The 27425-nt window shown below is 43.5% G+C and overlaps 1 protein-coding gene across 2 annotated transcripts in view; it reads right to left on the bottom strand.

Moving 5' to 3' along the window:
- The window catches only part of VCL (vinculin), a 112527-nt gene that overhangs the window by 4976 nt on the left and 80126 nt on the right, over nucleotides 1-27425 (bottom strand). The window contains exons 9-20 of one of the 2 annotated variants that reach the window (XM_035022214.1): nucleotides 23385-23538; nucleotides 22504-22679; nucleotides 19050-19240; nucleotides 17263-17462; nucleotides 16009-16137; nucleotides 11497-11646; nucleotides 9741-9849; nucleotides 8319-8621; nucleotides 6888-7012; nucleotides 5396-5581; nucleotides 2321-2524; nucleotides 138-341 (exon numbers count right to left, since the gene is read on the bottom strand). In XM_035022214.1, the coding sequence (XP_034878105.1) occupies nucleotides 138-341; nucleotides 2321-2524; nucleotides 5396-5581; nucleotides 6888-7012; nucleotides 8319-8621; nucleotides 9741-9849; nucleotides 11497-11646; nucleotides 16009-16137; nucleotides 17263-17462; nucleotides 19050-19240; nucleotides 22504-22679; nucleotides 23385-23538 (2131 nt within the window). The remainder of the gene's footprint in view (nucleotides 1-137; nucleotides 342-2320; nucleotides 2525-5395; nucleotides 5582-6887; nucleotides 7013-8318; nucleotides 8622-9740; nucleotides 9850-11496; nucleotides 11647-16008; nucleotides 16138-17262; nucleotides 17463-19049; nucleotides 19241-22503; nucleotides 22680-23384; nucleotides 23539-27425) is intronic. The other variant, XM_035022204.1, reaches the window with a different exon arrangement.

Below are 27425 nucleotides of genomic sequence, written 5' to 3'. Positions count from 1 at the left end.
TTTCCCAAATATACATGTCTATTTCCCCTTTCTGCTATTTCATCAGAACTCCTCCACCTCCTTGCTCATCCAGTTTTCTCTCTCCTGCTTTCTCCCTCCCACACCTCCGACTCTGACACACACACACACACAAGTACCTGTAAGAGGTTGGTTCTAATCCGCTTATCTGTGCACTGCTTGGCAACCTCCTTGGCCAGCCGCGTCACCTCATCTGAGGCCTTGGCAATGTCCTTGGCACACTGAATCAGTGCCCGCTTGGTACCACTGCCCCCTCTTACCAGCCGAGACATCTCCGCCATCAGCAGAGCCATGCGCTTGGCCGCCGCGATGATGTCATTGCCCTAGAGAGAGACGCAAAGACATAATGTGAGCCCAGCCCACAGTGGCCAAGTGAGGGAAGGAAGTAGAAGCACAGAGAAGAGAGGAGGGAGCCTGCTGCTCTAGCAGCCTCTGGAAGGGTGAGGAGAGAAGAACAGGACTCTCTTGAGCGATACGGACAGCACAGGAGGACGGAGACAAGAGTGAGCCGGGCACTCCCCCCAGCACTCAGTGAGACAGAGCGAGACGACCCCACTGAAAAAAGGAAGACCTGCCGATTAGTCTGGAAGGGCAACAGGTGCGCCCCTGGCATAGCACTGAGCAAGCACTTCATCTCCAAGTCAATCATGTCAGTCAAAATGAGGATGGGACGGAGAAGTTGGTTAAACAGGCATCTTCCTTTCTAGAGGGGGAAAGCAGGAGAGCTAGCTTGAGGGGAAAAATACAGAGGAGCCTTTCCAGACGCTGAAATCATCCACTTCACCCTAATCCTTGTTACAAATAGCAGCCAAGGACTGTGGCTGCTGAGCTAGAATTTAAACCAAGTAACTATGATCAGCCTTGGTGAGAAAAGATCTATTTTCTCACCTAGACAGCTCCTGCCCTCCCTGCTACTGCCTCTTATTTGTCCTGTCAGCCTCAGGGAACATGTTATTTTAATTTGTCACATTTAAAAAGGCCACGAATCAATTCTTCAGTCCTCTCAGCTAAGTGGCTTCAGTTAAAGAAACCTTCAGCTAAGAGCAGAAAAGTAAAAAGCATGAGTCAAGCTGTACATGGAACCCCCACTCCAGCTCCTGGTGGGTTCCCTTCGAGGGGGCATTTGGGTTCATTAAAACCCTCGTGGGTCATAATAAAGAGCTGTGCAAGGAATTTACTTTATGCCCTCAAAAGGTGCACCTTTTGGCTGCTAACAACCAAAAATAACACTGCAATGTTCAAAACTACCTCAAAGGTCAGGCCCTACTCATTTTTCCCCTCCTGCTTTTCAGTTCGCTGTACAAGGCAGTGAGGCGTCCACAAACCATGCCAGCCGCACGGCACCCTGTGAGACCCCCCCGCAGGCATCACGAGGTGCCCGATCGCTATGCCGGGAGGCGTGTGACATCTCAGGCAGTCGCGGAAACCAGAGAGAATACAGGGATGGGAAGAAGTCACGAGAACAGGGGCAGGTTAGACAAGGCCGTCGGCCCATCTCTTCCAGTGTAGACCTGGGATCGTTCCAGGATTCATGAACTTGATTAGAAGACACTGTGCTGCCGGGGTTAGTTATTACCCATCACTCTTCAAACCCTTTCTTCTTGCAACATGCTACCTTCAAAGGGAAAAAAGTGATCGCCCTCTTCCTCCACTCCCCACACTAGTGTCGGTTCGGTCCCAAGGCCAAAGCTCTGTGGCTGCCCGTCCTGCAGCCCTGAGTGCTCTCTCAGCCCCAGCCCCAGCGCCTCCCCCCGGAACACCTGGACACACAGTCGGTGAAGCCCCCTTCCCTGTGGGTTCCCGTTTAGGCCAGCATCTGCCAGGCAGCCAAGTGCAGGGCAGCAAGCAGCCCGCCCCAGGGATCCTGCCGTATAAAGCTGCTTCTCATCCTGGTCCGCTCTGCCTGAGCCATCATGACAGGTCAGCAGAGGAGGGGGCGGCGGGCCAAGCTCAGTGGTCAGGCCAGGGGCCTTTTAATGGTCTACAGTAGTTCCTGACCTGCAAGTCATTGAGAGATCCACGGCTTCCCAAGGGGTTTAAGGTTCCAATCAGGTCAGTAAGAGAAGGAATCCTTTCAGAAAGTGACCCATCTCTACCCCCCAACAAACATAAAGGCAATCCAATTAATCTGGCATTAGCAGACCTATCAAACTTGTGAAGCCAGTCCTAACAACAAGGTGCAGACAGAGGCCCGCCCCGCTCAGACTCACAGGCCTCGCACAGATCATGAGTGATGCAATGTGTCAGGCTGCACATGGCCGGATGCATATGGAGCAGCCCCACCGGGGGTGCTAATCAGTACCTTACTAGACCACTTGGTAGCTTCGCGATGCAAGGACTGAGCCGCGGCCAGAATGGGCTGGTTGACCGGCTGATTGGATGGCATTAACAGCAGCTCAGGTTCGAAATCGTCTTCCATGTCAGGGGGGACAGGGAACCCGACAGCATCGGCCGCATCTGCCTCAGCTGCAACACCTATACCCACCTCAGCGGCCCGGTTACCCGGCTTTGTCGATGGCAGGAAGGATGAGAAACAGGGACAGTGTTAGTAAGTAAGAGCAGTAGGACGGGGAGATGGGAGGGGGGAAGCTGAGCATCAGCTGGTTTAGTAACCAAAGCTTGCCTAAGATGGGAAAGAAAAACGGCATCTCTCCAGAAGCCAGATGAACCAAACTCCACAGAAGGGGGATTCGCAGGCTCCAGCACCAGCCCAGGCACCCCCCGTTCTCAGTGAGGGAAAGAAAGAGACTCACTCCAGTGGCAAAAGGTTTCCAGAGAAAAATTTAAAGCAAGTGGCATTCCTTTTTTCTACATTTACCACCAAAGTTAAACTTGCCAAGAATAACTTTCATGTCAGAACATTTCTGAGGAGCCAAACAACCAAACAATAGTAGCTGATTACCTTTAAAAGGAATCCAGAGGGAAGAAGTAAATGCAGCCACACAACTTGCTTTGAATGGAACAAAGTGATTCCCCCCCGCCCAAGCTGGTTCCTATGGACACTGTTCTAGATCTTCTGGGACACAGGAAGTGACTTGGGTCAGCTCTGCAAGTTGCCTACCACAGGTCATTATTTCCAGCAGGAGTTAAAAAGTCCCAGAATTTAAAATGATACAGCAGGGGCCACTGACAGCAAACCAGGAAAAAGGCAAAGAAAACAAACACAATGGTGAGTGAGAAGGACTTTTCAAATACCCCACAATCAGCCAGCTGAAAGGAGCCTCCAGAATGTGCCTCATCCCGCTTCCCATCTTAGGGAAAACCCACACTTCAGACCGGCTCTCTCTACCCCCTCCAGGCCCTGAGAGACAGACACCTCCACGACCTCCTCCTGCATCGACTACTACTACCGACTCAGAAATCTGTTCCTTGGGTACAAGCTAAATCTCTCCTGTTGCACACTAGGGTTCTCACCCCAACCTTCATTTACATACTTCACAGATAACCCAGGAACATAGCTACTGACCAAGGCTGAGTTCAGAGGAGCCCAAATCGGTGCCCACGAGAGAACAGGACCCATGAGGGGGAGAGAATCGATTTAATACCAGGGATGGGGATTCCGAAAGGCCAGGGCAAGAGGCAATGTGATCAGATGCTGAAAGAGGTAGAGGGGAAAGAAAATAAAAGGAATTGCCTCGGTGAAGCCAAACCATGTGTATGAAGAATGGTGAACACAGGTTCTTCTTTAAAAAAAAAAAAAAATTTCCTTTAAGTAATCTCTATACCTAAAGTGGGGCTCAAACTCATGAACCCAAGATCGAGAATCACATGTTCTACCCACTGAGCCGGCCAGGTGTCCCTGAACACTGGCTCTTTATATCCAACATCTCTAACCAAGGGGAAGTAAGAGTTTGCCTGGAAGTTTATCTGAGGTTGCTATCGCTCCCAAAATTCTTATCCTGCATGGGAAACCTGTCTCCAAAAGGTGATGACAAAGTTGGAGAACTCAGGGCAAATAAGGGGTTCAGGTACATTCTAAACCCTTTCCCTAAACTCTGTCTCAACCAGGACTCATCCTCATTCCTTAGAGGAGAGGCCAGCTCACTGCTGCTGGGGTTCAGAGTCTCAAAGTGTACAAAAACAGACACACACACAAACACACACCAGCCTCATCCCCCAGACACACACGGGTCAAGGAGCTCCTGACTCACAGCTCAAAGTTGGCAGTCCTCTGATGCGCCAAGCCTCCAGACAGTCAGACCTAAAGACTTCTGGCCACAAACGGCAGAGTGGGGTAAATATGTAGGCCGATGCCGTCTGCCCCTTAACATTTGTTTATACTTCATGTATATTTTGTATCCTGCTACACGATATATCTGGGTTTATTGTAATGAAATTTAAATTGCCTCTAAAATCTTTGAGTAAAACCAACCTCTGCTGTCCCCTCCACCCCACTTTCCACATGCACTGGGACTCTGCAAACAGTCCTGGAGGTGTGCACGCCCCAGGTGGAAAGATACGATTATAAATAATTCCATGGCCAGGCCCAACACCAGGAAGGTCACTATTCATTCCTTCTTAGAACCTAGGCTCACAGCTAACAACACAGAAAAATAGAGTTAAAAAACCAACGTCAATTTCCCAGCCTGGAAAAACCCAAGATCAGCTGCATGCAGAAGGTCCCTGGGGAACTACAGTTAATACAAGAGCTTGAGACAGCCGAGGGCGTGAAAAGGCAAATAAATGGTAGGAATAAAGATCTAGAAGAGAGAGTCATATTACAAACGTTGAGAATTGAGTTAGAACTACATTTCACTGCCAGGTTAGCAGTAATATTTAGCTCTTATCTAGAAAAGCTACCACGCACTTTTCATCATTTAGGGGAAAATAGGCAAAAGATGTTCACAGGGCCTGACTGCTGCAGCGTCCACATTTTCACCGACCACATTAATATTTACACTTCCAGATTTGTGGAGCTGGAGTTAGCCTGGAACAGTCTTGAATTGAGGGGTTAAGATGATTCTGAGAAAAGGACAAAGCACACAGCTCCTAAGACATCAATCTACCTGCTTTCATGAAAAATAGAAGGAAAATGCAAACACTTCGTCTAACTCTAGCAGAGCCCCCAGAAGACTATTTCACATCTGGAGTGCAGATAAGTAGCAAGAGAGCATCTAAAGATATTCAGCAACCCCAAGAAAGAAAAGCAATTTCTAAAAGACCCAAATGTCCAAGGTCACAGGAGCTGACACTCGCATGGACAGAGGAAAGGAACCTCCTCTCACACATCTTACTAAGCCACAAGTAAGAACAGGATCATGTTACTGGCAACAGCAGGAACCAAAGCAGAGAGAGGGTAACTTTCCAATCAGACTCTTCTTCCTGGACTGTGTGCACTTCTTCATCCCTTTCCAGCAAGAAAAGCCTCATTACTTACCTTGCTGGACCATTTGCGAGCTTCATCATGGAGCTGCCTGGCAGCCATCATCATTGGCTGGTTAATCACCTCCCCGGCTTTCTGCTCAGGGAACTCTTCATCCTTCTCCTCTGGAGGTGGGGGCCTGGGCGGAGGGACCTCACCCTCAGGCAGAGGTGGTTTGGGAGGAGCAAGCTCATCTGCCAGCTAAGAAAGAATTACTGGGTTGTAAGTAAAACCCTAGGAACTACTCCCCTCTAGAATTCTTTCCTTTCCTCCAAAAAGCATCCCCAGAAAAGCCACCCACGTTCATTCGATATAAGACCACCCACATGGAGCACAGAGACCACTTGCTTCAATCTCAACAGATGCGTATTTTCTTTCTTGCTTCTCCACAAAAAGCCAGCAGCTACAGTTTTGGACGTATCCCAGGGAGACACGCACAGCATTACCGGCCCAAGGCTCCCCCAAGAGGACGGATCTAATTTGTGCTCCTGACTGTGGAAGGGCAGTTGCACAGGTGACTAACTTCTCCCCTGGGCCTCAGTTTCCCCATCTGTCAATGAGGGGCAGCTAAACCAAATGACCTCTAGGATCTTGATTCTAAGTGTTGTCATGAACCTGTTGATCACATAAAAAGCCAGGCCCCAGAACAGACCTCCCGCTGGCCCCAACCAGGCACCAAAAGCCCAGCTACAAAGAAGCAAACGAAGCTGAAGCATTGGAGACTAGAGAAACACTGTGCCTCAGTTGGGCAAAAGGACCCAATTCTGTCCTCAACCAACTTAGAAACTTCCATCTCTTACTGACATGAAACACGGGAAAGTAAGTCAAGGAAAGTAAATCAAATTATTGCCCTGATGAGCTATTCCCAAAGTCCAGCTATTTCCAGCACTGTTAGAATAATCACTATTTCCTATACTAGGATTTGTATCTGTAAGATACTGCCCAGGTAAGCCTCCTCCGAAACCATTTACCTATGGAAGAATAAATTTATGGTACTTTGGGGTACATAAAAAGAGTTTAAATTAGAGTTGGAGAAAAATAAATTAAAAAAAAAAACTATCACTTTTGTTACCAAAAAAAAAAAAAAAGTCAAGTAAAGGAAAGAAGAATGTACACAAGTCTAACCACCTCAGTTTTGCCCTTGTCAACTGGGAACACAAAAAATCTCCTCGCCACCAGATCATTTTCCCACTCCATTAACTCGTCCTACAACCTCATCACTCATCACATCCACACTTCCCAAAGCCAGCTCCTCTGCTCCAGGCAGTCCCCATCACAGCAGGCCAGCCCCCCAGCCCCCTACCTATCCAGCACGCCCAGTGCATAAGCACGGCGTTAGGACTCTACTGATTTTGGAATGCAAGTCAACTGTGCGTCCGACTAAGCTTCAGGTAAAGGCTAAACGAAGATACCTCGTCAACAAGACTCCAGAGCACAGCTTACCTCCCTCTTGCTATAGTCCCAGCCCCCTCTGCTCAATTCTCCCCATCACTCTGAATTTACTTACACGGAGCTGCTCAAGATCCGGAGGAGGAGGCGGGAAGTCAGGCTCCTGAGGTTGGAAGGCTTCTCTGACCTTGGCCACAGCTCCCAGGATCCGATATCCTGAGTCCAGGAAGCTCTTTTGCAGGCCTAAACATAAGACGCCCTCACTTTCAGCTGGGCAGGTCAGTGCCCTGGAGCACTGTCTGTCCAGCAGCAGAACTGGTTTCTATGAACAAAAGCTGGATGTGAAGCTGCCAGGAAGCACCACAGGCAGTGGCTGAAGGGGAAGGCACGTAAGGGCAAGGCAGAGGCCATAAGGCCTACAAAGAGTGACAAGTGTCACAAACCAGCTAATCCCTGTGGTGCAGGGTGCCTTCTTGCCTGTACAATTAGCAAGTACTTAAGACGTTCCTGGGTGTGATCACTTGGGGCTCAGGTGGGGCTCATCACCTCTCTGATGATGAAGCAGTCAAGAGATAAGCCTGCCCAACTCAGAACAGAGGAGATGTCAGTTTCAGATTGGGCAGACATCCCCGGAGTACGTCTCACCTTTCTCCCGACTCCTCTGCTCAACTTGGCATTAAGTGTATTAACCCCTAGGTTGAGCTGCCGCGGCTACAGTGTCCAGTCACCTGGGATTCAGGAATTCTACTCAAACTACTAGAAACTCCAATTAGGAAATGGAGCGTGTCCTTAGTGACAGTGGGTTGAAGATATGGGAAAGCTCCTGCCTGGGCTAGGGATGAATAGGGCAGCCCTTCCTTCCCACTCCCTTACGCTGCCTGGATTCCACTCATGGGCTAGACACACTGGATGCTCAGAACAGGAAGGAATTCAGATGTTTCTAACCAAAGGAGTGGTAACATCTTTAGTAATACTGAAAACATGCTCACAATTCAGCTAAAGAAAATCTGGATTCTTTGGTGTAGGATCAGGATATTCACTGAGGAGATCTACAGGTCAATTTAAGCCCTCCAGATTTGACAGAAACAGAAAATGTCTTACAGAGAAAAAAGCATTTTAAGAAAAGCAGAAGAGAAGTTATGCCAGTTACATAAGCTAAATGGCTGATAGAATGGTTTTTGTGCCTCTTTTGAGTAATTTCCAAAATAATGACTAAACAGAGCCAGGAGCTGTCTAGTCAGACAACAGGAAGAAAGCACAGAAAGGTTGGTCCAGAGCAACTAACTTGCAATGAACCTGCCAATATTGCAGAAAATAGTGCTTGCTTTGGCAGCCCATATACAATATTGCAGAAAATAGTCTGTGCCATATTTTTCTTTTTTTTTGGACATAAAAAGATTAATCTAGCATTCTCAAACTAAGGATCTGCAGTGCTTGCTCTCAGACGCGGTATGTGGTGGTGGCAGGGTGGGGGCACGTTGTCTCGGCGCCCTGTCAGCTTCCTGAGGTAACCTCTCAAGTGAGGTGAACCACACCAGGCACTGCTTACCAGGGTCAGAAATGTTTCCAGCCACAGCCTTGGCATCCATCACCATGGGGGAGATGGTTTTGCTCAATTCGTCAGAGGCGGCCTTCACAGCCTCACGGAACTTGGGATCCTCTGAGTTCTCCACCTCCCTCTTGGCCACCAGCAGGATACGGTTGGCCCGGCGGGCGATGCTGGTTGCCCCGGCGACCAACATCTGCGGCTGGATGTTGGCCATGGCTACTTTACACTTGTCCAGGTCTTTTTTAATTGCTTCTTCAGAAGCATCCAGCAGAGATTTGGTATCAATAGCTTCGTCCACCAGCCCTGTCAGAACAGAAATGGAATTTTGTTTCTATTTTAGAAGAACAGCGACTCAAAAACCCTCTTGTCCACTCAAGGTTCTCACGTGAAAGTAAAACACCCAGAATGCTCTCCCTCAGCTCTAAGTCCTTCCTGAACAATCAAAAGCTTCCAGGTGATTACCTTAGATCAAAAAAAAAAAAGTGAAGATGTCGTCCAGGAGGCCGTATAGATTCACAAGATTCATACCGACCGTGGTCACTGGCCTCCTCGTGTCCACCACAGCCTGCCGGAATCGCAGCGACAACAGGAGGATGGCGTCTCCGGCCTTTACCGCATCTCCACATTATGCTAATAACACGGTCTCCCTTCCCGGCTCACTCCACAGCCATCTGTTGCTTGTTGGCAGCTTGTTGTGCCCAAGACGAGCCACGCAGAGGATTCTAATAAACCTGACCGCCTGCGTCTTGCTTCTGTTACCTCTCTTCCGACACCCCAGGAGCTCCACTTTCATGTCTGGCTGCGAGGGACCCTGTCACGGCAGGTTCTGCAGGGCAGTCGAGGAGCCCACGTTCCTCATCTCTTCCCTCCTCTCCTATCCCTCCCTCCACAGAGAGTGAAGAAGATTCGGAGGTGCCACCTCACTTGCACAGACACACATTTGTTGGCGGTTGGTTTCTTCTTTTTTAAAAAAACTACGTAGTTGATAAGTTGGAGGAAACTCTGAGACAAGTTGTATTAAATGGTAGCTATTGTGGTTCCCTGAAATGTGAACCCGCTGAAAATGACAGGGACACTTACTGTATCCACAAACACCGCCTCCCAGCCTCTGAAACCAAACTCTGGTTCAGACTGAGCAAAGGCGCTATTCAAAGAGAAGATAGGAGCTGTAACAATAAACATCACACAGGGAGGGCAGCATTAAAATAAAAGAGACTCAAAGAGCCTCTCTTCAAACAAAGTTGCAAGGCTTGAATGAGAAGCCCCTGCTGCTCAGCAGCCTTAATCAGGGCCAAGGACACCGTCAGGCACATGACCGTCCCTTCATCCAATTACAGCTGAGTAACATAACCGGTCCTGCTCGAGTTTCTCAGAACTCATTCCTTAAGGACTAGACGGTAAGAACGTCACACGCAACTCTACCTGTCATTTTTTCGACATTATCGATCCACTGGTTCTTCATGGTCTCAAAATGTTCATAAGCAGCTTGATTTCCAGGATTCCTAAGTAAGATGCGAGCAGCCGAGACGACCTGTCAATGACAAAACCACCTTTAAACCCCAGGGCACCCTCCCACCGGAATACAAACCTTCAGCGAAGCTTTCCCCTCTCCACCTACAGATGGCGCTAGGAAGCCAAAAATGCGCAAGTCTTCGCAGGCAGAACACAGGAGACTTGGTCTCCTAAATAGCTCACCCGACTGGGCCCATGCAAAAGGTTTTATAGTCACAGCCTGATTTTTGAGAAGGTAACAGAATGACAAAGGAAATGGCATTCACTTGATACTTCAGAACATACACAGAACTGACATGTTTAAACCCTTGATGTAGACTCTTCCATCTTAAAAAGCACCACCAAGAAAAATACTAAAAAAACCTTTAAAAAAAAAAAAAAAACCTTTAAAGTGATATTTATGAATATTTATAAAAAAAAAAAAAAAGTAACTGTCTACAGTTAACAAAGTACTTTCACATCCATTATCTTACTGAATCCTCACAACAATCCTATGAAACAGGACGGGTAATTTCTCCAACTTTACAACACAAAAACCAAGACTCAGAAAATGTGACTTGCTCAAAAGCTCCCAGTGAACCAGTTACAGCAGTTAGGGAAGGAACTAACATTTAGCAAGTATTTGGTAAGTTACAGGCTATACACATATCCTCTTAGTCCTCCAAAATATCCATTAGGAAAGAATTCTCTCCATTTTACAGATGAAGAAACTCAGGGTCAGAGAGGATTCAAGTTCAGATCTGTCTCCAAAATCCTTACTCTTGCTATAGCTGGTGTCTTTAGTTTTTTTTTCTCTTTTTTAGGAATCTCAGTTTTATACAGAAATACCTACGTTCTATGTTCCATGTTTTATGGAAATTTTTAAAGAAAGTTATACATGTTCATATTTCATGGAAGTATTTTGAAGAAGTTGGACATGTATGATTTTTCAAGAGAATCTAATTTGTTAACATGCCACGTGGGCAAAAGATAAACAATAAAGGTGCGGGGTTTTTTTCCCATCCTTTCCTACAAGTTCCCACCAAAGCCAGTATCACAGGCGTGTAAAGCCTAGCATGGGTCCTGATGTACTACAGGGACATAATACGTATCTGCTGAATGAAATCAATTTTTAAAAAATGAATTTTCTATAATTTGATTAGGAAAAAATGTGCAAACATCACACTAAATGATGCTGAACTGGTATTTTTAAGAACACCTATCACATATGAGAACTTTAATTCCCGTCCAATTTGTTTTCTTCTGTCCCCACTCTTCCAGTATACTGCTCACAGCATACTGGCTATAACTTGGTTATATAATGAAGTAGAAAAAAGAAAACAAGTTCTGAATGCAACCAGATTTTTTAAAAATATCCTCAAAGAGATGTGGGGAAAGGTGTAAGCTGTACAATCAAAACAGACTAACCTCTCAGGATTATCCAAATATTTCTCTAAGTCTGGGTGTGTGTGAGCAGGGTTTGCTTTACCAGTTTTTTCTACCCTGAAAAGTTATCTATGATCATTGTAGAAAACCGAAACATTATAAAAATGATTTTGACACTGTGTGTTTCTTTCATGACAATGTACATTAAGTGTTCAAAAATGTATAGAAACTGTCTGTAATTGACCTTTACTGAACACTATATGGTGAGTATCGAAACAATGAAGAGTGAACAAAATTCAACCTGGGGTGTGAGTTCTCGGGCCGTCTTTACTGATGCCTGAATGCCTTCTACCGTGGATTTATTAGCAGTTCCAACAGCAGCTGCCTTCTCCGCCGTGGCACCGAGCCTTCCCGAATGGTGCTCAAAGTTAGCTGCCCTCTCATCAAATACCTTGAAGAGAAAACAAAGACATTAGGAAAATTTATTTCAATAAAATGAGTCAGGAAGCCTAAGAAAAACTCTCTCTTTAAGTAGAGGCAGCAACTGCTCAAGCAAAGACTTCACAGATGACATCAAACCCTAGTTAATACAACAATCTGGCGATTGCCAGGTCTTGGCCTTGCTCTATCTCCTCCGAGGTTTGGCCATAAGCATTACGCACACACACTTGAATTTCTGTTCAACCGACGCTTACCAAGTGCAGACAGGACACACAGCGCTGTGTGGTCTGCAACAAGGAGTTCAGAGAATGTGAAGACTTCAAAAATCCCTGTTCCCAAAAGTCTTATCCTGTGGTTTGAAGAAGACAGACAAGCCCACTCCAGGCTCCAGGGTAGGTGGCTGGGTACATGAAAAACTCAAGAATATCCGCAGTCCTAAGCTGTACTCCACCCTCCTCAAGGCAGCAGCCCTCACATATCCATTACCATTAATGTTGTAAAAACTCTGCCCCTGACCTCCATGGGAAAAATGATAGCTGGTGCTCACGCTCAGGCCTGACACCAGGGCAAGGAAGGCTGATTTTTATTACCCCAAATACAAAACCATCTACTAAATTGTTCATTCATCTCTCAAATTTTTTAAAAAGTTAGCTTTTCCTTTGATGCGGTTACTATGCAAGGTTGCATACAATGAAGGGGACTATTTAACTCAGATAAAATGACAAAAGACCTGTCAACTTGTTTGGGTAACAGTGCTTGAAAATACAAGGCATTCCAAACAGTGCTGGGTCAGGTTTATACTCTACCCAGAGCATGTCAGGACCGGCCTGGCAGGATCCAACCTCTTCTTTGCCTCCTCCTGAGGGTCTGCCTGCCCTACTCGGAGACCAGCTCTAGCTTCTGGCAGACCACCTCTAAAGCTCTAAAGGTCTCCTGGCTCAAGAGCAGGCTCCAATCACATTGCCAGGGTGCTGTGTTGACCCACTCAAGTCTTTTCTCCACACTGGCTTCTTGTTTCTGTCCAGTCACCTGGGTTCTTGCCATTTAATGCTCAGAACCTCTGTCTAAATCTCTGATCTCCTAGTCCCCTTCTCCTAGCCTCAGTCCTTGTTTCTTATCTTCGCTGGTCTCCCACACTCTGGATCTACAAGGCTTTCGCTTACCCTAGTTAATCATCCCAGTTCCAGCCCTGTCTGCTCCTCCCTCTGATTTAACTGGCTGTTCAGCCCACTTTTCTTATCACTCAGCCAAAATTACTGAGCACCTACTATGTGCCAGACCCTGGAGTAGGCGCTGAAGATACAAAAATGAATAAGGCACAATTTCTGTATCTCAGGAGCTCACATCCTTGAGATGTACAAAAGGCCCATAAGCAGATACTTACAATAGAGTGTACTATGTACAATCATAAAGCTAAGCACTGATATCCTGGGAGCAAAAGGAAAGGCGCTTAAACCTATTCAGGAAGTAAAGGATGAAAGGATAAAGGATAAATAGGAACTAGCCAAAAAAGAAGGAAAAGATAATTAGAGACAAAAAGAACAAGACATGGAAAGGGGAAAGGGACAGAGTCTGCAGGAAACTATAAGCAATTAAATACTGCTGGGGCATGAACTGAGAGGCAGAGGTTTGTGGGAAACAGGTATAGAGAGATAGTAGCAGGAGCAGATCCTAGCTCTCTGGCTTTATCCTATGAGAAAGGATAAAGGACTGAGCAGTAAAAATAGGGTCAAATCTGTATTTTTATTTTATTGGTGGCCGAGTGACAGATTCAAAGTCCAGTCACAGCTGTGTAGTCATTTAGGCAGCAGGGGACAAGGATCAGAACGAGAGCTGGAGCAATATGAATGGAAAATGTAAAGGATTCAAGAACTGTTTGTGAGATCAAATTAGCTTGCCTTAGTTATTTATTGGTGTGGGAAGAGTCAATGGCAACTCACAAATTTCCGAGAGAGAATAGGTGGACAACACAAGCTGTCGTATCAATGAACCAGCCGAGACTTTGATCTACTAGTCTAAAACTCAGAGAACTCTGGAAGGAAAAGAACAGCAAATCATCCTAATCTAAGGGGACCATGAGCTGAACCGCGCCATGACCTAGGCTAGAGAAAGAAATGGGGGTCATCAGCTATTAAGAATTACACAAACCTCCACCCACCAATTCTACCTGGTCTTAGGTGCCTGACCCAACAAGCTCTTCTTCTTTGCTGCCAAGACTTGCTTTCCTAGATTTCCTCTACAGCTGGAGCAGCTTATGAAACATAAGCAAACGTCTCCTGGAGGATTTCTGGGAAAGCCTTTACTTTTATTCATTCAGCAAAAACAATGTGCCAGGCATTGTTTTAAGAACTGGGAATATTCTTTCCTGCTTTGTCGAAGATTAGTTGAAGGTCCATTTCTGGGTTCTCTGTTCTGTTCCATTAATTTGTCTGTTTCTGAGCCGAGATGTCCACTGACAGATGAATGAATAAAGAAGATGTGGTATATACATACAATGGAATATTACTCAGCCATCAGAAAGGATGAAATCATACCATTTATATCAATGTGGATGGAACTGGAGGGTATTATGCTAAGTGAAATAAGTCAATCAGAGAAAGACAATTATCATATGATTTCACTCATATGAGGAATATAAGAAACACTGCAGAGGATCATAGGGGAAGGGGGGGAAATGGAATGGGAAGAAATCAGAGAGGGAGACAAACCATGAGAGACTCTTAACTATGGGAAAGAAACTGAGGGCTGCTGGAGGGGAGGGGGTGGGGGATGGGGTAACTGGGTGACGGGCATTAAGAAGGGCATGTGATGTGAGGAGCACTGGGTATTATATGCAACTGATGAATTACTGAACTCTACATCTGAAACTAATGATGTTCTATATGTTGGCTAATTGAATTTAAATTAAAAAAAATAAAATTTTTTTAAAAAGAACTGGGAATAAAGGGGCGCCTGGGTGGCTCAGTCGGTTAAGCATCTGCCTTCGACTCAGGTCATGATCCCAGGGTCCTGGGATCAAGTCCCGCATTAGGCTCCCTGCTCAGCGAGGAGTCTGCTTCTCCCTCTTCCTGTGCAACTCCCCCCTCATGCTCTCGCTTGCTCTCTCTCTCTCTCTCACCCACTCTCAAATAAATAAATAAAGTCTTTAAAAAGAACTGGGAATAAAGTAGGACAAAACAAACTCCTCGCCTGCATGGCCTTTCATGCTAATAATGTGAGGGAGAGAGACAAACAAGAACTGAGGTAAACATGTCAAATGTTGAAAAATGCTGAGGAGATAAGTCAGATATGGAGATTAGGAAATCCCTGGGGTCGGGGGAGAGCTTGTATCTTAGGCAGTGACCCAAAAGTGACATTTCAGTAGGCGCTGACGAAAGGGAATGAATAATACAAATAATTCTCTATGGGAGGATCAGAGAGAACAAGCACAACGGCCGCAAGGTTAGAACGCGGTAAGCATAAACGGGGCAGACTGGGAATACAGCACAAGGCGGTCAGTGTAGACCGAGGCGCGTGAGGGGTGAGGGTGGTAGGACCCGAGCGAACCAGATGCAGTGGTGAGCTGAAGCCGAGGTCACAACTCCCACCAGCCCCTCAGAGCCAAATGTGCCCGTCTCTTCCCAAGTCTGTGTTCAGTGACCCCACGTGGAGACAGCCACCATGGGAATATTTACATCAGGGAAATAAATAAACCATGACAAACCAGGGCTTTCTGGGTTTTAGACTTTTTTCCTGGAGTGCTGCCTTAAGCACATCACTGGCTTTACCGTCATTGTAAGGACTCTGGCTTCTCTCGGGGACAGAAAGGAGTCGATGGAAGGAGTTGAGTAGAAGAATGACATCAAATCATTTAAAAGGACTGCCCTGACTTCTCTGTTGAGAATAAAATGTCCTAATAAAAGGGACAGTTGGGACTGGAGTGCCCTATCCCTCATTTCTTACCGTCCTGAACATGATGCGTGGGGTTGTAACAGCCGGTCTCACACCATCAGGAAAAGACCAAGAAAACCCCAGACATGGCAGCTCTCATGGTCTCAAGGGCTACCTATCTCCATGTTTCTTTTTACACAATAAAAAGAAAACCCAGTGGCTTTTGTCTCTGAGAGGCAGGTCTTCCACAGCTTATGACTAAAGACAAGTCCTACAGACACTCCTGACTGATACACCTGGTGACTGAGGAAGAGGGGGCAAGGCCTTCCCCTCCCCTGCCCTTCCACCCTTCGTCCACAATTTCCCAACCACTGCCCCCCATGCACACAGAAATCACATTTTACCTTTACAAATATATAAATAGATATAAATGTGTGTGTGTGTGTGTGTGTGTACACACACGTCTGGCCAACAGAAGAAATGAAAGACCTCAGATACCCACTTCCTCCCTACTGGGAGCATCAGGAGGCGCAGTGGCCGCCACCGCCAACAGCTTGATGGGAGTTGTGGTATCGCTGAAAACATCTGACACCTCCTGAGTCATCGCCTCCTGCATCCGGGCTTTCAGATCCTTAAAAACATTGTTTATGAATAAAAATTACCAAAAATGTCCAAAAAGCACATCTGCCAATGTCCTCACGTCAGTGACACATTCATCCATTCATGTGCTCTTTCATTCAGTAAGTATGTACTATCAACGACGTACAAAGTACTAAGCCAGCATGGAGCAGGTGTAAGAGATGAATCCCGCCCTCAAGAGATCAGCCTGTGGGAGGGAGGCTAAGACAGGACCCACATTTCCCTGGAGACTGCTCCACCCAAACGAGAAATCTTACTTCCTTTCTTGGCTTCTAAGAAAGGATACTGAGATTCAAGAGAGAGAACCCAAAGACGACTCTGAAATGAAAGAGTTCCTCACCACTCCCAATGCTGGAGGAGCCTGATAATCATGACCATAGAAACGGTAAGGATCATTCGGTGGGTACAGTGCCAAATTTCTAAGCATTTTCTCACATTAAGAGTAAAGAATTTAAGGATGGGAATTTTGGGGGGTACATGTTTTTTCAGTTAAAATTCTAGAAAAACTTTGGTAACCAGTCTACGTATCCATTTCTTAAGATGGGTCTAAAGAGGATTCTTAGAATTCATGAAAAGGCTCCTATTAGTCCAACCTAAGTTTTCTGGATTTACACAAAGAAGTCTCGGTCACTCCCATTGTGTCTCAAGGTGGGTGGCTCATGGATACCTGAGATGATTTTAGGTGTTAGATAGGCCAGTGTTCTGATTTTAATAATTACACGTTTTCTTTTAAAGAATACTAGGAAAAATGTAACTAGCTCCTCAAGCTCATGATTTCAAGATTATTACAAAGTTTTCTTTTAAATAGATCCACTTAAGTTTAAAAAGGGAGTCCATGTTAAGAAAAATATGGACCAAATAAAGAAGTACAGGTGACACCTGGTAGAGCAAATATCACGGAAGTGTTCCCACTGGACTGAAACTTGAAAAACTTCAGCTGTCGTCAAACACAGATGAGCTTTCTCCTAATAAACTCTGGACTTCCTTATATCCTCCTCGATCCACTCTTCACTTTCCCTACTCTCAAGAAATTATGTATTTTACAAATCTCCCTCTCTCCCTCGTCTGTCAATAACAGTAGCAGAGAAATGTCGTGATACGTGCTCCAAAGTTGTACCTTTAAGGAGTCTTGGAGCTGAGAGGCAAGGGCTCTCGCCTGAGGACTCTCTCCTTCCCCTCTGGCAGCCAGGTCAGCCAGCTGGGCCGTCAGCTGGTCCACGCGGTCACACTTTGCAAGAAGATCTTGGCGATACGGCCCCATCATGACATTAGCCAGACGATGCCCTTCGGCCACAAGCCCCCGGATGGCAGCCTGACCTGGATCCAGAGGAAAACACTGTAACTCACACAGACCCAGAGAAGGCAACTGCAGTGCCATTGTGCCAAACTACTGTGTTGCTGGTTTTTGCCCCGAACAATAGAAAAATTTAGGAGATTCAGAAAAGCATAAATAAGAATGGGTTATCCACCCATAATCCTCAGAGACTGATACAGTTGAACATTTCCTTCCTGTCTTCTGAAAAATTATTCTACTAGTATTTATTTATTTAATTTTAATTCCAGTATAGTTCACAGTGTTATATCAGTTTCAGGTGTACAATACAGTGATTCGACAATTCTATACATTACTCAGTGCTCATCACTGTTACGTGTACTCTTAATCCCCTTCACCTGTTTCACCCATCCCCCCCACCAACCTCCCCTCTGGTAACCATCAATTTGTTCTCTATGGTTAAGTCTGGTTTTTTTTTGGTTTGTCTCAATTTCTTTGTTCGTTTGTTTTTTAAATTCTACACATGAGTGAAATCATATGGTATTTGTCTTTCTCTGATTGACATATTTCTCTTAGCATTATACCCTCTAGATCCAGATCCACGTTATTGCAAATCTTCCAGTCTTTTTTAATGTATCGCACATTCCTATACAAATACACATTTCTCTTTTACAAAATTGAGATCACACTTTACATTAACTTTTATGCCTCGCTTTTTTTATTGAAGGGGAGCATTTTTCCATATCACTGAATATTCTTAAAAAAATCATGATCTAAAAATCTATGTAATATTTTATCATATTAACTACAATTACTGATCATCTATTTATTATTAAACATTTACGCTGTTTATATACATTCTTATGTGTGACTCCTTAGAAAATGTCTAATTATTTCTTATAATAAATGCCTCTAAGTCAAATTGCTAAGTCAATGAGTATCAGCTTTTTTAAAGCTCTTAACACGTAACAGTAAATTGCTGTTCAGAATGTTTATACCAATTTATTCCTCCCCCAGTAAATTATACATCTGCCTGATTCCCCAACACTGGGAATCACCAATTTAAAAATTTATCTTTTGATCCATCAAGTACAGTAAATGAAATAAATCTTTCAGCTTCAGCTGGTTTGCTATCATAAAATGACCTAAATTCTTACAGATTCATCCCTAAAATCTCCCTAAAATAAAAATCCTAGGTTATCAATGCTACGGGTGACTGTGTGATGCAGGAGTCCTCGCTAATGAAAATCACCTCGGTAGCGAAGTGCCTCCCTCTTAACTTATTTTCAAAAAATTACATTTAACTGGGTATTTTCCAAGGACTGTAATCGAAATACAATAGAATGGAAGTATACATAGACTGGAAATAATTAGTTCAAAGTTTCAATTCCAACCTGAGGGCCTTTCTATTTGCCCACAGCAAAACCATTTATTTGCTAATTCTTCTTGATTAAATCACAGGAATCATATTGGCTACACTTGGAAATGGAGTCCCGCTGTAGAATGACTTACTCACCAGTCACTGAAGAACCCCTTCTGCATCTAATTACAGATGAACAAGATCTCTATCAACAACTTGCTCATTTTCACTGAGACCAGTTTAATGAGGGTACATGCACTTAAGGCCTTACCAACTCCCCGATCATCCACTGTGGGATTATCAATCCACCGCTGTGCTTGCTCAATCTTGCCCTCCAGGTGGACAGCTGCCTTGGCGGGCCTGCTGTTGGCCACAGCTCTATTGGTTTTGGTCTGCAAGTTCTGCAGAGCTGTGGCCACCTGTTTGGCCAATGCTCGGGCCTCTGGGGAATCTCCTTTGCCCCTGAAGAGAAAAAAAAAAAAAAAGAAAAAAGCCATCCTGTCACAGACACAATTTACACTGAGATGGTCTGAATTGCTATACAAATGCTAATGAGATGACAAATTGCTAACAACTGTTATTAGCTTAGTTTGGAAGGAGAGTGGTTTATTTGGCACTAAAATAAGAAATTAATAATTTAAATTCAGATTGCATTATCCCAGTTAAAACGTTAAATATGAGTTTGAGTCAGTCTACCACGATCAAGTTCAACCACTTGGTTAGCTGAGTTCAGCCAGCCATCGTGGAAAATGCTAGTTCCCTCAGGAACTAGGTGGACCCAAGCAGCCACGTATGTTGTGTATTAGCAGTTGAAGCAGTTATAGAACTAATTGTAGAGAACTAGTAGGAGTACAATCTTTTTTTTTTTTTTTCTTTTTTGAGAGAGAGAGCAGGAGTGGAGGCTGAAAGGGGGTGGTAGGGAGAGGGAGAAGAAGCAGCAGACACCCCGCTGAGCAGGGAGCCTGGCTCGGGGCTCGATCCCAGGACCCTGAGATCATGACCTGAGCCGAAGGCAGACACTTAACGACTGAGCCATCCAGGCACCCAGGAGTACAGCCTTTTGAGTCCCAACTCTGACAGGTACTATTGCAAATACTCTTATATTATTTAATCCTCACAACAACCCTATGAGGTATACCAGTATTATCCCCATTATTCAAACAAAACTGAGGTGCTAAAAGGTCCTATCACTTCCTTTGGTGGACTCAGGATTCAAACCCAGGCACTCTGTCTGACCTCCGAGTCCTCACTCTTAGATACTTACATTGCTATCAAGTAATTCTCCAGTCCTTGCCATAACTGATTGAACTGGTTATCTAACTCAAAGACAACATGGCCACAGTCATGCAAGGCACCTACTTCCTGTGTGCATAAAAGTCACCTGGGATCTTAGTTTTAAATGCAGATTGTTAAATCCACCATCAAGAGATTCTGATTAAGTATGTTGGTGTGGGGTCCAGGGTATACATTTTTTACAACCTTCCCAGGTTGATTCTAGGGTAGGCTGTCCTTGGTCCATACTTCAAAAACACTGCATAGTCAACTAGTGGTGGATCTGCAACTAGAAAGTCATACTAAGCTTGGGACATGGAAGGTCAAAGCTAGATGAAGAACCCAAATAAACAAAATCAACACACAGAGTGCAGCAGACAGCATACCATAATCACAGGAATCATATTTTTGGTTTGTCTCAATTTCTTTGTTTGTTTGTTTTTTAAATTCTACACATGAGTGAAATGTGTAGAGCTGCCACCAGACCTGGTCATACTTCAAACAATTAAGTTCCATTAGATACCTCTACATATTTCTAATAAACTTCCACTTTTTACTTGAGTTAGTTCCTTGCAACCAAAAAACTTGAACAAGAACATCAACACAGAAATAAAAAGAAAACCACATTATATATCACAAAGGGAGATTACTGCCCCCAAAATCCCACTCCAAAGACTTCAGATTCTAACCATTATGAACATACAAAGTCTGACGCATTTTACACCTCAAGTCCACTTAGAGAGAACTTCAGGCTAGTCTTCTCTGTCTCACCAATAAAAATGAAAATATTAGTCTACGTGCCAGAATGACTAATTTAGATACTCTCTTAAGAACTCCTTTGTGACTTTAAATTTCTATACCTTCTCCATTATAAAGCTGGACAAAGAAGGTATTTACCATGGCTCTGGTCATGGCTCTCCTGCTACCAGAAAGCTATGTATATGTATATGTTATAGCAATAAGTAATGATGGCATGTGACCACACAGGGAGGTTTGCCCTTAACACCATTACCATCAATTCTCTCTTCATCACTACGAAACATTAATGAGTACCTGATATGTATATGGAATTGTGTTACAGTCTTTAAAACAGTTTTCTGTTTCGAGTATTTTTAAACTAATAAGAAAGTAAACAGATTATACAAATGGGTTAGTAGTAATGAACACACACCTAACTGTATAGACATTATATTTTAAATTTCCTAATTGTCAGATTATTTATTTTCTCCACCTAAACAATTTAAGGTTTTGGGGTATAAAACAGTGATCCCCAAATGATCAAGCTTGGTATATAATCAAACTTGAGCTGTTATTTAAGTTGGTCTCCATCATAACCTCCTGCCTAATGTATATCTATTCTGCTCCCACCCATCTCCTATTTCACAGTCCCAGCTAGGCAGGGATGTGCCTTCTTAACCAACAATGTCCTCTTGGTCAATGTAAGGCTTGAAAGAACTCCAAGGTACCAGTCACTGAAAAAAGGTTAGGTACTCTCCCATGGAAGAACAGGAAATGAAATACGCAAGTTAAACAAAAAGCCAAATCTCACAAAATACTTGACTACGGTTACCCCTGGAGAAGTGGCTGGAGGACTGAGGTGGGCAAGAAGCAACTTTTACTCCTGACGTTGTACTCTTTTTTAATGTTCTTTTAGCATGTGCTGCAGTTTGTTTGTTTAAGAGAGAAACATATCAATCAAAAGAACAAAGCAACACCTCTTTTCTATATAATCAAAGTAGATGCCATGAAAGTCTTTAAAAGCAGCAGCTGTGGTGAGGACAGTGTATTTAAGGATCTTTTATAATTGTTACATAAGAAATAACCTTGCTGGGGAAAGAAGTAAGCATCTTCTTGTACCCCCCTCCACTCCCCTCCACAGAATCTTTTCTTAGATAGCCACAAAAATTATTTTCCTCATATGCCTGGGAAACGGTTATGCCACAAACATGACGTAGCCGGAAAACTCCTAGCTTAGAAATTAAAAAGTAGGGGCGCCTGGGTGGCTCAGTCGTTAAGCATCTGCCTTCGGCTCAGGTCATGGTCCCAGGGTCCTGGGATCGAGCCCCGCACCAGGCTCCCTGCTCCACGGGAAGACTGCTTCTCCCTCTCCCACTCCCGCTCCCCCTGCTTGTGTTCCCTCTCTCACTGTGTCTCTGTCAAATAAATAAATAAAATCTTTAAAAAAAAAGAAATTAAAAAGTAGATCTCAAAAAAGGAGTTCTTAGCATCCTAAATGTATTCATTTAAAACCATGTGATCAGCAATAAATCATTAAACCTCAGTTATGTCAATAATAAAATATAAGTAGTATCTGACCTAGCCATGTCACACAGAATCAACGAGAATACAGTGGAAGAGCATCATACGTGCATTTAACCTACAGCATTCAACTATCTATGTGCCTGGGGGAGAAAAGAGAGATTAAAGGGCAATATCAGAAATTAAATACATACTGTCTCCGGAGATCTGCCAATTTAGAAGTCAGAGCAGATATTTCCCCAAGAGAACGTAGAATGTCATCTCTCTCTTTAGGATCATCACATAATTCTGCTATTTTCCGGGCTTCAGCCAAAGCCCCTCGGACCTGTTCTTCTCCTTCTGGTCCACCATTTGGATCTGCAAGCCAATTCTACACACACAGAAACAGAAAAAAAGCAAACTGAGATCTCATAAACCACATTTCTCTAAACTCAACAAGGCCATCAGAAAGATTTCAAAAGTAATCACAAGGCACACCAGTGATCTTTTACAATGCTGATTCTTATTGTTTTACATAGGTTCTTAGCTCAGGTAAAACTGAATCAATCCTTCATTGATTAAGTGATTTTTTTCATTCCCGCTAGAATATTTTCACAAGCTTTATCTTATCTTTGACTTAATCACACCTTATTAATTCAACTTCTCAAGCATTTGTGTTTCTCTGTGAAACGCTTGAAAATCATTTTATAGGAGAGTAGCATCAGAAAATTTTAATCCTTTAACACTGTTATGACCAAACATAGTTGGGAATTCTAAGATGAAGAACAGTTTTTATATACTGTGATCTATACCAGGAACTAGTAGTATTCTCTTGGTACTCAGAGTACTTCCTTTTAACTAACCAGAGTATTCAAATTAAGATCTCTATTTCAAAATATAGATAAACATGAGTCCAAGTCTAAACCTATGGTGGGAGGAGAGGTGTTAACCCTGGTAATTGCTGGGAATCAGTCATCACTTAGAAACACCCGTTATCCACCCACAGTAAATGAGAGAGAAAGAAAGACAGACAGAAATGAAGAATAGTTATGGAACATTTGTCTTTTACTTCCCACCTGAAAATCATCATTACTACCTGAGCAGCATCAATCTTCTTGGCAATGCTCTGCTTGGAGTTGGTCATAGCTTCCAGCTTGCGGGCTGCATTTTCCACTTTTGCTGTGAGCACGTCCAGACCCTGCGACACCTGCTGGGCTTTCTGCATGGCCACCGGTGAGGCCCCTTGTCCTCTGCTCAAAACAGATGTTGTCACTGTACTCTCTCAAATACTTACTGGCAAGATATCATGAGATGCACAAATACATCATTTCTGTTAACATGCTTGTCTTTTTCCTTTCCTCCAGTACATCTAGGATAGCACAAGAAAACGCAGAAATAAAGCACAATACCCAAACCATCTACTTTCTCCTTTTGCTCTTAAAAATATGCATTAGCTTCCTGGAATGGCATAACCACTTTAAAGACCAGCCTGCAAATTTTGTTAATAATGATTCTCCTCTTGATAGTGATTACATAATCAAGTCTGAACTTCAGGGGGAAAATGTGCTTGTGATCTTCTTGCTATGGAGGATTTGTTACCATAGTCATGTGTGCTTTAGGGGAAAAAAATCCCATTAGATTGTCTTGTTTATGGGCAAGTATACACTGAAAATGTTTCAGGAGGTAGCAGGCACAGTGTTATTGAAAGCACACCACGCTAGGACCAAGCCGATCTGTGTTCAAATCCTTACTCTTGGGACCTGTGAACCTCGTTTACAATGGGCTTCAGCTTTCTAACTTATAAAATGAGGAATGGGTGGGTAACAATACTTGCCCTGCTTACCCAACAGTGGTTTCAAGCAAAAGGATAAACTTGAAAACACTATGGCAATAAAGCAATACAAATATATAACTACTCCTGTTATTGAACTGTCATTATTATTATTATAATAAACCTAATAAGAATCTTAAATGTCTACCTTCCACTCCTATGCAATCTATAAATATCAAAACCAGTTGGTACGGACGGGAAAAAAGCACTGTTGACAAGAAACTGGGTTTTTGTTTTTTTTTTTCAATCAAATTCCTGAAGAACTAATTTTACTCTTTTCCTCTCTCAGAAGTGGTAGGCTACTAAAAATGATGTGCATTATTAGACACTTGTTTTCTCTTTTTAAGAGACTTTCCAAGTCATAACAAAGTAAGATTTGCCACCTTTTCGCAAGCTCAGATTTTTTAATTCACTCAGCCTGGTAAACTCCCCACGATGGGGTGGCAACTTTTTTTTTTTTTAATGTTATGTTAATCACCGTACATTACATCATTAGTTTTTGATGTAGTGTTCCATGATTCATTGTTTGCATATAACAACCAGTGCTCCATGCAGAACGTGCCCTCTTTAATACCCATCACCAGGCTAACCCATCCCCCCACCCCCCTCCCCTTTAGAACCCTCAGTTTGTTTCTCAGAGTCCATAGTCTCTCATGATTCGTCTCCCCCTCCGATTTCTCCCCTCTTCATTTTTCCCTTCCTGCTATCTTCTTCCTTTTTTTTTTTTTTAACATATAATATATTATTTGTTTCAGAGGTACAGGTCTGTGATTCAACAGTCTTACACAATTCACAGCACTCACCATAGCACATACCCTCCCCAGTGTCTATCACCCAGCCACCCCAACCCTCCCATCCCCCACCACTCCAGCAACCCTGTTTGTTTCCTGAGATTAAGAATTCCTCATATCAGTGAGATCATATGATACATGTCTTTCTCTGATTGACTTATTTCACTCAGCATAATACCCTCCAGTTCCATCCACGTCATTGCAAATGGCAAGATTTCATTCCTTTTGATGGCTGCATAATATTCCATCGTATATATGTATACCACATCTTCGGCGTGCATGTACCCCTTCGGATCACTACATTTGTATCTTTGGGATAAATACCCAGTAATGCAATTGCTGGGTCGTAGGGCAGCTCTATTTTCAACTTTCTGAGGAACCTCCATACTGTTTTCCAGAGTGGCTGCACCAGCTTGCATTCCCACCAACAGTGTAGGAGGGTTCCCCTTTTTCTGCATCCCCGCCAACATCTATCGTTTCCTGACTTGTTAATTTTAGCCATTCTGACTGGTGTAAGGTGGTATCTCACTGAGGTTTTGATTTGGATTTCCCTGATGCTGAGCAATGTTGAGCACTTTTTCATGTGTCTGTTGGCCATCTGGATGTCTTCTTTGGAAAAATGTCTGTTCATGTCTTCTGCCAATTTCTTGATTGGATTATTTGTTCTTTGGGTGTTGAGTTTGATAAGTTCTTTATAGATTTTGGATACTAGCCCTAATTTATCTGATGTGTCACTTGCAAATATCTTCTCCCATTCTGTTGGTTGTCTTTTGGTTTTGTTGACTGTTTCTTTTGCTGTGCAAAAACTTTTTATCTTGATGAAGTCCCAATAGTTCATTTTTGCCCTTGCTTCCCTTGCCTTTGGCAATGTTTTTAGGAAGAAGCTGTCGTGGCTGAGGTCGAAGAGGTTGCTGCCTGTGTCCTCCTTTAGGATTTTGATGGACTCCTGCCTCACATTTAGGTCTTTCAATCATTTGGAGTCTATTTTTGTCTGTAGTGTAAAGAAATGGTCCAGTTTCATTCTTCTGCATGTGGCTGTCCAATTATCCCAACACCATTTGTTAAAGAGACTATCTTTTTTCCTTTGGACATTTTTTCCTGCTTTGTCAAAGATTAGTTGACCATAGAGTTGAGGGTCCATTTCTGGGCTCTCTATTCTGTTCCATTGATCTATGTGTCTGTTTTTGTGCCAGTACCATACTGTCTTGATCATGACAGCTTTGTAATAGAGCTGGAAGTCCGGAATTGCGATGCCACCAGCTTTGCTTTTCTTTTTCAACATTCCTCTGGCTATTCGGGGTCTTTTCTGGTTTCATACAAATTTTAGGATTATGTGTTCCATTTCTTTGAAAAAAGTTGATGGTATTTTGCTAGGGATTACATTAATGTGTAGATTGATCTAGGTAGCATGGACATCTTCACAATATTTGTTCTTCCAATCCATGAGCATGGAACGTTTTTCCATTTCTTTGTGTCTTCCTCAATTTCTTTCATGAGTATTTTATAGTTTTCTGAGTACGGATTCTTTGCCTCTTTGGTTAGATTTATTCCTAGGTATCTTATGGTTTTGGGTGCAATTGTAAATGGGATCGACTCCTTAATTTCTCTTTCTTCTGTCTTGTTGTTGGTGTATAGGAATGCCACTGATTTCTGGGCATTGATTTTATATCCTGCCTCTTTACTGAATTCCTGTATGAGTTCTAGCAGTTTTGGGGTGGAGTCTTTTGGGTTTTCCACATAAAGTATCATATCATCTGCAAAGAGTGAGAGTTTGACTTCTTCTTTGCCAATTCGGATGCCTTTGATTTCTTTTTGTTGTCTGACTGCTGTGGCTAGGACTTCTAATACTATGTTGAATAGCAGTGGTGATCGTGGACATCCCTGCCATGTTCCTGACCTTAGGGGGAAAGCTCTCCGTTTTTCCCCATTGAGAATGATATTTGCTGTGGGTTTTTCACAGATGGCTTTTATGATATTGAGGTATGTACCCTCTATCCCTATACTCTGAAGAGTTTTTATCAAGAAAGGATGCTGTACTTTGTCAAATGCTTTTTCTGCATCTATTGAGAGGATCATATGGTTCTTGTTCTTTGTTTTATTAATGTATTGTATCACATTGATTTGCAGATGTTGAACCAAACTTGCAGCCCAGGGATAAATCCCACTTGGTTGTGGTGAATAATCCTTTTAATGTACTGTTGGATCCTACTGGCTAGTATTTTGGTGAGAATTTTTGCATCCATGTTCATCAAGGATATTGGTCTATAATTCTCCTTTTTGATGGGGTCTTTGTCTGGTTTTGGGATCAAAGTAATGGTGGCCTCATAAAACGAGTCTGGAAGTTTATGGGGTGGCAACTTTATCAGCAGATAGAATGGCAAGGCTTATCTTCCTAACCCGAGCTTCTGATTGTAGGATGAACTCCAAAACATCATTGCTTCTCTTAATAGTAGCATGGATCTGTCATTCATTTATCTGTCCTCTTATAATTCATCTTTATTTTTCATCTACACCA

Source organism: Mirounga leonina, unplaced genomic scaffold (assembly GCF_011800145.1).
Source record: "Mirounga leonina isolate KUSES-001 unplaced genomic scaffold, KU_Mleo_1.0 Mir_114, whole genome shotgun sequence".
Taxonomy (NCBI): domain Eukaryota; kingdom Metazoa; phylum Chordata; class Mammalia; order Carnivora; family Phocidae; genus Mirounga; species Mirounga leonina.
Note: the sequence above shows the minus strand (reverse complement) of the source record. Positions and strands in the feature narration are given on the sequence as shown.